This window comes from Triturus cristatus, chromosome 6 (assembly GCF_964204655.1).
Source record: "Triturus cristatus chromosome 6, aTriCri1.1, whole genome shotgun sequence".
Classification (NCBI taxonomy): Eukaryota; Metazoa; Chordata; class Amphibia; order Caudata; family Salamandridae; genus Triturus; species Triturus cristatus.
The window spans coordinates 1,814,527,316-1,814,539,789 of record NC_140589.1 but is presented as its reverse complement, the minus strand read 5'-3'; the positions used below and the strand labels follow the sequence as shown (position 1 = coordinate 1,814,539,789).

The 12,474-nt window shown below is 46.7% G+C and overlaps 1 protein-coding gene across 1 annotated transcript in view; it reads left to right on the top strand.

Annotated features, from left to right (window-relative positions):
- The first annotated feature begins 8,004 nt into the window (after nucleotides 1-8,004).
- LOC146822078 (dihydropyrimidinase-related protein 1-like) overlaps nucleotides 8,005-12,474 on the top strand; it is a 234,961-nt gene continuing 230,491 nt past the window's right edge. The window contains exons 1-2 of the mRNA XM_085613175.1: nucleotides 8,005-8,296; nucleotides 8,662-9,256. Of these exons, the coding sequence (XP_085469301.1) occupies nucleotides 8,888-9,256 (369 nt within the window). The 5' untranslated portion in view covers nucleotides 8,005-8,296; nucleotides 8,662-8,887. The remainder of the gene's footprint in view (nucleotides 8,297-8,661; nucleotides 9,257-12,474) is intronic.

The following is a 12,474-nucleotide window of genomic DNA, read 5'->3' as shown; positions in this document are numbered from 1 at the left end:
AGTAAAGACCAAGATATCATCCGCATATAACCCAATCTTTTTACTCCAGCCATTATACTGGAATGCTAGGATTTCTGGCGAGCCCCTGAGCCGTCTAGCTAGAGGTTCTATATATAGATCGAATAAAAGAGGGGACTAGGGGCAGCCCTGTCTAGTTCCCCTTGATATCTGTATTGGTTCTGTCAGGGCTCCATTAACAAGAACTCTAGCAAAAGGTGCAGCATAGATTGCCTCCAGAATTTTTAATATATTTGGGCCAAGATTAAGAGACTTAACTACTTCTTTTAAGAAAACCCAATTGACACGGTCGAACGCTTTAGCAGCGTCAAGTGCCATAACCGCTAGAGGGAGATTGTACGTGGTAGCCAGGTCGATTGCCCCAATTAGATTGAATGTCAGTTTTTTAAGCATTCTACCACGAAGAAAGCCCTTTTGATCTTCTTGGACTATCAGGGGAGTGACCCCATTAAGCCTTTCTGCCATAGTTTTTGCAAATAGCTTGTAATCACAATTTAAGAGTGATATTGGCCGGTATGAATCGCACTTTTTGGGTATTTACCAGATTTCAAAATTAGAGCAATGGTAGCCTCGTTCCAAGAGTTCGGAAAATCCTGACTAGAGATAAAAATATCATTAAACATGCGTAGGAGAATCGGTGCCAGAATTTCCTCCAGGGCCCTATAAACTTCATGGGGAAGACCATCCGGCCCGGGAGCCCTCCCTTTCTTACCCTTGCATAATATTATCTGTAATTCCCCTATACTGAACTCTTCGTGTAGACGCAGAGACTTCTCCATTGATAGCTGAACATACGGATCATGCGCCAACCACCTGACAGCTTCTTCGGGGGTCACAGCTAGATCCTCCTGATAAACTTCCCCAAAATATTTGAAAAATGCCGATTCAATAGCCTGATTATCTGATAGTAAAGCCCCTGTTTGCTCACAACTGATCTCTTTTATTATGTTTTTAACCTGATCACTCTTAACTTTCAATGCTAGTAGCTTACTGGAACCCTCCCCATACTCAAAGTGCTCTAAGCGGCTTGTTTCCCAGCGTTCCCTGACCTTAGCTTGAATAATGGCTGACAGGGATGTTTTCCGTGACTCAATTTCAGTCAGCCTAGTGTCCTGCTGTCCCGGGTTCCCTGTAGAGATCAAATCAGTCTCAAGGGAGCGAATTTGCTGCTCTAAGTCTAAAATCTTTTGATAGTATAGTCTTCTTCTAGCTGCTGCGAGAGTGCCTAGTCTACCCCTTAAATAGGCCTTGTAAGAGTCTCAGACTATTCCCATTGAAGAGGAACCCACATTGGGGGGAAAACATGGCAGCCAGCTAGCGTGCAGGTCGCGGGAGTCCGGAACCCAGAGGAGCGATGTTCGTTGATTTTGGATCTGTTTTCTTTTAGCAATCTGGTAATGCAGTTCGGAGAGGAGGGGAAAAGAAGCGGGTCAATGGCCGGAGACGGAGCACGGAGGAAAGCAGGTTTGCGATTGCCGGGAGGGGTTAGTCAAGCTTCATTCTGACGGTGTTGCAGGAACGGCAGCACAGCAATTCGCAATTGCGTTGATGTGGCAGTTCCTCTCATGCTGTCCTTGTGCTGCCCTGCACAAATAGAATCTATACAGCCTTCTAAGATTAGGCGGAGATTAACAGAGGATTAAATAAGAAGAAATTACCCTTTCCACTTCTTCTCGGCGGCTTCCTCGGATCGGCAGTACGGCGGGAGGTCAGCCGCGGATGCGTGCGGCGCTAGAGCTCCGCAGAGGAAGGCGTGCTACCTCCCGAATTCCCTTCCGGGGGAGGGGCGCTGGGGATGGGCAGAGTTGCTCTAGTCTCTCCGAGCTCGACTCCAGGATACGCGCGGAAGGAAGGGAGGCTTTGATTGCGGTATAGAACTGTGTGAAGAGATCTCTGGGCATTTCTTTGGTGTTGGCGCATGCTGTGGAACTGAGCGTATGGGGTAATTTCTTGAATAAGGTGGGGGCCTTGGATGTCAGTTTATCTGGTCTCTCTCCTGAATCTATTCGCACCACCTATCCAACTCGCACCACTCACCCGGATCTGAATCTGAATCCTATGAGCTCCAAATCACGGAGAGGGGGAGGAAGGGAGGGGTTGGAGGGAGCCAGGGGGGGGCCCTGGCCTAACCAGGTATACTTTGAGAAGCATCCAGGCTACGAATCTTGGGGCTGAAACAGCGGAGGTAACCCAGAAGAAAGTAGACTCTGCAACCACAGTAACAGAGACACAGTCGACAGGGGAGAGCCAGAGACCTGTTAGAACAGTAAAGGAGCGAGCTGTTAGGGGGACAACAACATCTAACAAATCAACCAAAAAGAAGTCTAGACTCGAACATAAAATCAAAGTTACTCCCTCACTTAGGACTTTCTTTAATGTTCTACCCAACACTATCATTCTGAGTAATGCCCTTCTGCCCGCAAGTAAGAATACTACTGCAAGGACAACAACTAGTCCTGCCAACAGGGGTCGAAACGTTGACAACACATACCACACAAACTCCGGCGACATTATTTAAGAATAATTAATTGTCCAATTGAGTTATGTGTATCATCTGGAACAATTGTCCTCACTGAGGCTGGAAAAGAATTGCAATATGAAATGTTGATGCACTTATGTCACTATTACCTTTTCCCTGTCCCTTACCTTCACGTTACCACTGAACCCCTACCTCTCTTGTTTTTCCTCTACCACACTAAGAGCACTGTAGCATACTGTATCAAAATTATATTGAGCAACAGCGTTGCCTTTAAATGTTAATGCTTTGAATACAATCGCATTTGGGATTCCTTCCCTCTTTTCTAAATTACATTTTTTGGATTTATACCAGAACTAATTAAGTTTTGTGTTTTGCTCTTTTTGCTTTAAATAAGTACGCTACCACGACCTTATGTTATATACTGAACAGGATTTGCAGCTGCAGTGAAGAAAGTAGTGGGAGCTGCAGCAAGGTCAAGCTGACCGGTAATGCAGGGTTGATCAACAAGCAGATAAGTCTTGGTCTCCTCTCGGTTCTCAGAGCACTTTTTAGCCAAAACATTTCTAAGTCACAAGTTTAGGATTTTGACTATCTGGGCACATATAGCACCACTTCTAGGGTCCAGGCCTGGAGAGGCACCACTGGGAGGGTCAGGACTCTTTTCTGTCCCTGAGGCTCTGACCAGTAAGCCAGCCAATTAGCCCTTGGAGTCATTTCTGGAAGTCGTAGATTCAAGGAGAAGAGCAGGACTCGAGCAGCAGGGCAGACCTCTGTGAAGAAGAGCAGGCTTTCTTGGTGCATCAAAGCAGTCCTGCTGAAGTACACAGCAGCAGGCAGTCCTCTGAAAGCCCTTCCGAAGGTCCAGGAGTGAACTGAAGAGTGGTCTGAGATTCGCCTTTTTATCCCTGATACCTTCTTTGATGTAAGAGAAACTTCTGAAGGTTTAACTCAGAGAAGAGTCTGCAATTTCCTACCTCACTGCCCTGGCTCCAGCCTGGCTCCAGGCACAATGGACTAGTGTGAAGTTCTTTGAGTGAGAGCAGGGCTCAATCTATTGATATGTAAGTGGGGCTGTGCCCAGCTCCGCCCCTCTCCATCACGCCTGACATGGCCCATCCAGGCACACCTAATCCCTCTATTGTGTGGCTGTCTGGGAGGAATATACAAAGCTTAACTATCACTCATGCCTAGTCATGTGCCCCAGGAACAGGGTGCAGACACCAAACGGTTGAGGCAAGAAAATACCAACTTTCTAAAAGTGCCATTTTCAGAAATATGACTTAAAATGTGACGTTACCATTAAGGAGTATTTTAAATTAGAATTCCTCAGATACCAAACATGACTTTCCAACCTGTTCCTAATCAAACTTTAGCACTTATTAAATGTAATAATGTAACAAAATGTTATCTTATGGGAGAGGTAGTCTCACAGTATTGAAAACGAATTTGTGAGTTGTTCACTAAAAAGACATGTAAAACTTAAAAGTGCATGTCCAACTTTTTAGGAACAACGCACCTCGCCCAATGGGCTATTTAGGACTGACCTTATGGGTAACTTATATGTAAAAAAAGTGAGTTTTAGACTTGGCAAGGGGGTTATATTGCAAAGTCGAATTGGCAGTTTAAAAGTGCAGACCGGCTGCAATGGCATGCCTGAGACATGTTTTACAGGGCTACTTAAGTGGGTGGCACAAATAGTGCTGCATGTCCACTAGTAGCATTGAATTTACAGGTCCTAGATATATATGGTAGCCCACTTTACTAGGGATTTAAATTAAATATGCCAATCAGGTGTAAGCCAATTTTATCATGTTTAGGGAGTGAGAACAGGCACTTTAACTCTGGTTAGCAGTGGTAACGTGCCCCGATTCCTAAGGCCAACAAAAACAAATTCAGAAAAATAGTAGGGTGAAGACAAACCTTTGTGGGAATATCACCCTATATCTGACAGGTCTAGAAATCTGTTACTTTAGATATCTTTTAAATGTCATGTAGACTGAAAACGCATGTTTATAAATGTTTGTTAACACATGCTCAAGTGTGTGTTCACCACATTTGCTTAGGATTTCCCTGATACTCCTACAACATACTCAAATAATGCCCTCTAATGTAGAGTGATCTGGAAGCTAAATCTGACAACTCCATACAGGAGTTTGTAATCTACTCTGTTTTATCTCACATTCATTTACACATGTGCCATGCTTTGTGAATCACATGTGCTACATATTCAAATGTTACATCGATTCCCAAACATAAGTCAGATATGTGCCTGGAAATGTACTTTGTAAGAAATATAGTTTGTCTTGGTGCCACACAATGGAAAGGATGTATAGGGCGGAATTCCCTGAGGCAGTGTGTATAGGTTATTATGTAGGCGATCTCTGTCATGGGATAAGGAATCTGTATGATTTTGGTATATTGCGTATCAACACTTCTAGATGCTGTCTGGTTATGCTGGTGGACCAAAGTGGTTCTTCTTTTGACAAAGGTGGCTACAGCCCCCATGGCCAGGCAATGACACTACTAACGAGTGGCTGGAGCTGATCGAGGCAGTGAGGTATGTCTCTTAATACCCAAACCACACCTTTGTAATCTGTGTTGGATGTCCTAACCGGGCCCGTGATTATACAGAGCATGTATGAGAGTGCATGAGTATGTGAGTGGTAGGGTATCCCAGGGCTGGCATTCCGCCCATATGTATGTAGCTCCAGCAGTTGTAGGGGCTGCATGTGGGGTTAGCAGTAACCACTGCATCATGTTTCTCTTCTCAATGCATTGCTCCTGAACTGCTCCCTGCCCCTATAGAATAGTTTGTAAAGCCAAGTGTATCTATTTGGTTTTGAATTCGCATCCTGCAGGAAGAGGGCTGCACTACACGCAGAGGGCCTGCTCTGTGTAGCCTCGAGCAGTGGCTCTTAACCTGTGGTCCTGGGACACCTAAGGGGTCCACAACGCCTGCATAGGGGGTCCGCTAGTGCTCAGAAAACTAAATAATATTCGAAAATGTGTATAAATAAAGAAGCAAAATTGAAAATTGAAATTTTATATGTTCTGTAATATGTGAAGAAATTTGAAATTGGACACTAAAAATTGAGTTCCTCAGATTAATTCCTGGGAGCAGTGCGAGTGCACCAAACAGAATAAAGTGTGGAGGATGGGTGTTCTCGGTTAAATTTTGAAAATTTCCAACCTTTCCATTAAAATTAAAATGTTGATTTTTTTTACATTTGCTTGTAAATTAAATAAAAATATTACATCATTTTTTTATTTGTTTTATGTACACTTCTGTCTTCAGTTTGTGTATTGTTTTGTGGTTCACATCCTCAAAATTGATTAGTTTGGGCTCCCCAGTTCCAGTAATGACTCAGTAGTTGCCCCGGAAATCCAATAATGAACCTGGGGGAAGGGGTGCCCCGATTTCCAGTAATGATTAAGTGGAGATCAACAGAAATCTAAAGGTGAGGAACCACTGGCCTACAGTGTAAAGCCCAGCATTACAGTAACGTGCCTCGAAAAGAGTCGCACACCTGAGCCTGCCGAGGATGGAGCCTCCACCGTCCCCTGGGAAGCATGGAGTTGCTATTGAATAACTAGCTATGCATTCAGATTAACGATTAGTAAAGGTACTCAGCATAATATTTCCATGTAAAGTCTACCTCACAGCAGCCTCTACCTTTGCTACATCATGGTAAGTCAAACCTTAAGAGGCGTGCCTTGGGAAGTCAGTGAGCTCGCTGTAGTACCTTGTTCCTTTGTCCAAGGACAGCCTGACAAAAGGTGAACATGCCAGGACATGTCCTTCCGCAATGGGTACAGTAACGCTGGCCTCAGGGTGTGCACACAGCTTCGACCTGGGAGGGTTGAAACAGTCCCCTGAGTCTTGTAGAAGATTCAGCAACTGAGTCAGAGGTTTAACAGAGCCACTGGGAAGAAACGATTCACCTGGAATCGAGTTACATAGGGTCAGTGAAAATAAAGGATTTATTCATCAGCATATTAAAAATGGAGTTGTCTTCTTCCGAAATAATAATCAGTCAACTGGAATAAAAACAATGTTTTTCAAAAGATTAATTTTATTTATTTTTGTTTATAAAGTTTTATATAGCGCGCACAAGATCCCGAGGGATATCAGAGCGCTTTACAATATGATGGAAGGAAGGACAAAAAGCAATAACCATATCAAGTAGGAGGGAGAGAAAAAAAACTGGAATGGTCGCATATTACAGTACAGTTGCACCCAGGAGGGTGATGCAATAAAAGGTCTGTGCGGGCAGCAAGGGGGGGGGGTCACCGTATGCAGTAAGGGGGAGCCGTACAATGATGAAAGTACAATGGTAGTAGAAGCAATGTCAACGGACACGTGAGTCTATCCCTATTAGGGTAAGAATTTGTTCATTAGGAATCTTTTGGCTTCCGCTTTGGACGCCGTCGCTGAGGAGATTCTACGTACTTCCGGTGGAAGAGAGTTCCATATCTATGGGGCAGCGCCGGAGAAGGCTCGGTGACAGCTTCTCTTTTTGTTAAGGGGGAGGGGTTTCAGGAGGAGGGTAGAGCCGCTTCTTGAGGCTCTTACACCACAGGATAGTTGTCTATTGGTTAAGCTTTTGTTCCTGAACGATAATCACGATTATTTAATGGTGGCTGACGTTCAGTTCCAAAAATAGCAAATACCATAAATCCAGTCCTCATATTTGCAGACCATGCAGTCTTAGTCTGAACTTGGAGTCTAGGTCGGGGTCGGCCTGGCACAGGCGGAACAGGAAGGACTCGGGATCCCTGCACTGTGTCTGTCCGGTGGTGAGGAAGTAGGTGTCACCAACGTTGAGGGGAACCCACTTGGAGACGCTGCCGGGAGCGGCCCTCTGTCTCCCGGTGGAGGGCCAGCGCAGCGCCGGCACACTGACGCCTCTTCTCCGCCGTCAATAGGAGTTTGAATGAATAAAATATTCATTTCTAACAGATAAAGCAGATCACACATCAATAAAATGTGTTTATTCAGCAGCATTAACAGTGACCATGAACAAATAATGTATAATCTGTCAAATTAATCTGAACCCCATAAAAGTGTTCATCTTCCACCACATTTAAAAGAGCTGACTTGTTAAAGGAGCCGAGTTACAGTCATGCCAGACGAGTGGGTGTCCTCTCCCAGTCCTCAAGTGACTGCACCCACGCGTCTCCACACAGACAGCACACCTTCATTCTAAACACACGGCTCTTCCCGCTGTCTGCGCAGAGCCAGGACTCTTGGATTTACCGCTGCTAGTTTAACACGTTATTGTGCACCCCACCCAGCCCAGGGGGCCCCACTTTGTGGGGGGCTGCACCCAGCATTGCGAGAACGGTCTTTGCAGGTCAGAGAGAGGCTGGCGTGCTCCACGTCCGAATCTGTAAAGTGTGTCAGAAGAGCATCTTTCTCAGGGAGGAGAGGAAGGGGGCGTGTCCACGGGATGCAGCGAGCCCCAAGCTCTGGCTCGGTGATAGGCTGGTCGACTGGTGCTGAAGGGACAGCTCCGGGGACCGGCTGGTGATGAGCTGTGCAGAGAGCTGCTGGTACAGGCGCGCGTGAGAAGGGAGGGGGAGTGACCGGACACATCGTTGTAGATTACTCTTGCTCAGCACATCCAATCTAGCCCCCCCTGCCCCCACCCTCAGGGGAGCCCAGGCTTTGCATTGCCTCGTTGCTCCCACACCCAGGCTGGGGGAGCTCTGTCGCTGCTGTCGCCTGGTGACATCACGCAGCCGGCGCTTTGTTCTCGCTGGTCCTCTCCGGAGCAGGGGCTGAACCTCACGGGCTGGGTGAGTACAGGGAGCACTTCCTCGAGGTCGGAGGAGGCACAGGCAGCGGCTGAGCCGGGGCGGTGTGGGGCGCTGGTACCCGATCCTGCATTGTTCATCCCCTCTGGAGAGCTCATGGTCACAGGAGCGGATGCCTGCCCTGCCCTCCTCAGCAGAACCCCCCATCCCTTCATCTTAGTATTTCCATGAGAGACCCGCACTCCTATTGAATTAGTTATATCTCCATGTTTAAGTGATTTGCAGCGAGCATCATCTCTGACCTTGTCTCTGTTTAAGATTCGACGTGGTCCCTACTTGTGGAAGGCTCTTCTAGGCGCTCTGCTTCGGATTTGCGATTTAAAGCCTTATTTTTCTTTTTCACACAGGGATACATTGTGCTTGGAGAGACAGTACTCAGGGGAAGTGTTTGCACCGTAGAGACCACCCCTTGCCTATGCACCCTTAAACTTGGTGGTTGCACAGCACCCCGGTGGTTGCACAGCACACCAGTGGTTGCACAGCACGCCAGAGGTTGCACAGCACAGCAGTGGTTGCACAGCACACCAGTGGTTGTACAGCACGCTAGTGGTTGCAAAGCACGCCTGTGGTAGGATGGCCGACAGGAAGAGGAACTGGGCAGCCAAAGAGGATGACCTACCCGCCTACCTGGCGCGGCCTGGCACCACGGCCCAGACCCCCAGGGTAAAATACGGGGGCATGTTCGGCCTGGTGGAAGGAGCCTACGAGAACAAGACCATTGACTTCGATGCCTACAGCGTGGGTAAGAAGGGCTCCAAGACCTCGCGGAGCAGCAGCCGCCATGACCTGGACGGGGACAACTTCAACGAGACAGCCAGCGACGTGAGCGAGGTGTCGGGTTCGGTCATCAGCTCTCCAGGGGAACGGGAGGACAAGACCCCTGGAGTCGAAATCAAGTACCCCATGGGGAAGGAGCACCTGCAGGGCCAAGACAGTGATCAGGTAAGAGGGGGGGGGGCTCTGAGTCTCAGTTATATATGTATGCTAACCCCTAGTCCCTTATTTCTGTAACCATCTGCCACTCATGTTGTGAGTAACATCTGATCTGACTATGGACAGCAGAGCTTGAATTCACTATTCCGGTATTGGATCTTGAGTCGAACACTTTTGGTACCCTAGTCGTAGTTGAACATGTTGTCATCTCCCATCCACCCAGCACCGGGGTAGGTTTTGTTGTTTGTGGGAGCGGCCAGCTCTTTGACTGCTGGGGGTGGCCTAGATGGCTACCTAGCTCGTCTCTTCCTAGCCGAAGCCTTAGTAGCACCAGAGGCTAGCTGTGTGTCCACCCGAACTTATATTCTGCACCCACTCACCAGCCAGACATGTCATTATCCGATGAATTCACATTCTGCCCAGTAGCAGCATGGCCTTCCAGGAATTACCACCATGCTCCATGATGTAATTGTATTTATATAGTGCCTACTACCTCTGACGAGGTGTTGATGTGCTTTTCGGCGAGTTGCACGCTACTCTGGAACCCAAAGGATTAGTGGTGGGTTAGTATAGGGAAATATAAATTGTGAATTTGAGTGGTGGACACGGGAGTGTGTTAGCAGGATTGAATAGGAGAAAGGAGGGATAGAGGAAGGAAGAGTCTAGAAAGGGTTAATAGGGAGATCATAGTAGTAGAATGAGGTTTGGGATCAGTCAAGGAGGGATCGAGGAGGAATGAGTCAAGAAAGAATCCTAGGGAGATCATAGTAGTAGAATGAGGTTTAGGATCAGTCAAGGAGGGGTAGAGGAGGAATGAGTCAAGAAAGAATCTTAGGGAGTTCATAGTAGTAGAATGAGGTTGGGATCAGTCAAGGAGGGATAGAGGAGGAATGAGTCAAGAAAGAATCTTAGGGAGATCATAGCAGTAGAATGAGGTTTGGGATCAGTCAAGGAGGGATAGAGGAGGAATGAGTCAAGAAAGAATCTTAGGGAGATCATAGTAGTAGAATGAGGTTTGGGATCAGTCAAGGAGGGGCAGAGGAGGAATGAGTCAAGAAAGAATCTTAGGGAGTTCATAGTAGTAGAATGAGGTTGGGATCAGTCAAGGAGGGATAGAGGAGGAATGAGTCAAGAAAGAATCTTAGGGAGATCATAGCAGTAGAATGAGGTTTGGGATCAGTCAAGGAGGGATAGAGGAGGAATGAGTCAAGAAAGAATCTTAGGGAGATCATAGCAGTAGAATGAGGTTTGGGATCAGTCAAGGAGGGGTAGAGGAGGAATGAGTCAAGAAAGAATCTTAGGGAGTTCATAGCAGTAGAATGAGGTTTGGGATCATTCAAGGAGGGGTAGAGGAGGAATGAGTCAAGAAAGAATCTTAGGGAGATCATAGCAGTAGAATGAGGTTTGGGATCAGTCAAGGAGGGATAGAGGAGGAATGAGCCAAGAAAGAATCCTAGGGAGATCATAGCAGTAGAATGAGGTATGGGATCAGTCAAGGAGGGATAGAGGAGGAATGAGTCAAGAAAGAATCTTAGGGAGATCATAGCAGTAGAATGAGGTTTGGGATCAGTCAAGGAGGGGTAGAGGAGGAATGAGTCAAGAAAGAATCTTAGGGAGTTCATAGCAGTAGAATGAGGTTTGGGATCAGTCAAGGAAGGGTACAGGAGGAATGAGTCAAGAAAGAATCTTAGGGAGATCATAGCAGTAGAATGACGTTTGGGATTAGTCAAGGAGGGATAGAGGAGGAATGAGTCAAGAAAGAATCTTAGGGAGTTCATAGTAGTGGAATGAGGTTTGGGATCAGTCAAGGAGGGGTAGAGGAGGAATGAGTCAAGAAAGAATCTTAGGGAGTTCATAGTAGTAGAATGACGTTTGGGATTAGTCAAGGAGGGATAGAGGAGGAATGAGTCAAGAAAGAATCCTAGGGAGATCATAGCAGTAGAATGAGGTTTGGGATCAGTCAAGGAGGGATAGAGGAGGAATGAGTCAAGAAAGAATCCTAGGGAGATCATAGCAGTAGAATGAGGTTTGGAATGACTCAGGCAGTGGAGGTAGAGGATATATTGAGAGAGTTATAGGGTGAGATATAGAGTAGTGCATTGAAGAAAGCTGAAGACTTTCTTTCTTTCGTCAGTAGGAGTAAAGTGATAAACATACATATCTATATGGGAAGGGTATACATATATAAGTGAATGTATGAATAAGTTGAAAGGCTCTTATTGCACACCACTGTCGAGTTGATAATAAACAACACAGATATCGGCGAGGCCTGCTTACCCACAAGGATCTGAGAACTGCAGAATATGACAGGAATACTAATATAGAAAGAACAATCTTACGTTATGGGCTAAAGTCTGCAAACATTATCATAAAGCATGATAAGAGAGCACACGGCTGCGGCTGCGCGGTTTGCGGATGGCACCTGTCCCCGTGACTGCATTGCTGAGCTTTGCCACAGTTATGTCTTTTGACACATTTAGTTGGGGTCAGCAGACGAGAAAAAAGATACGTTTTCAAACAGGAAATGGTTTATTGAAAGTAGTAATGTGATTGATGCACAAGATGGTTTGCTTGTCTGATTTTAAAAATAAGGAGAGCTTTGTGTATTTATGTCAGTCAGTCACGGAGTATTGGTGAAGGCTGCTCCTTGCAGTGTCCAGCTGGCTGCACATGGAACGTTATGGACAATTCACAAAGGGCGTTAGTAAAAGTGCAGCACGTGTTACGTCACTTTCATTCACCTATGCATTGTCCTGCTTGGATGCTAATTGGCTGCTGAGTAGCAGAGCAGAATGAGGAGGAGATCTTCTCGGCCTCCCATTGGTTGAAATATATATTGCACGGGGACGGTGTAGTTTGCGTGCACTATAGAATATGTTTGATGGTTGCATATGTGCACCGTGAGTGTAAAAGAGCTTCTTGCTTTCTTGGCGGGACCCATTCAATGCACGCCTGTGATGGCCAGTGCACGGGGCGTGTGTGGCTGGCTTGAGCTCAAGGGGGCGACCGAATGGCCAGAGCTGGTGACAGCCACAAGCCTTAGACGGATAGCCAAGGCAACCGCAGACGCCTACAGCACAAAGAGAGGGGGGGGGGGGGTCTGCTAAGAGGGGGCTTTAACCGCTCATCGCCACGTCTCGCCGCCCCCTTTTCTCAACATACGAACCACACATTCTCATGCACATACACACACTCACATCCATACACACACATACACAAACACACAC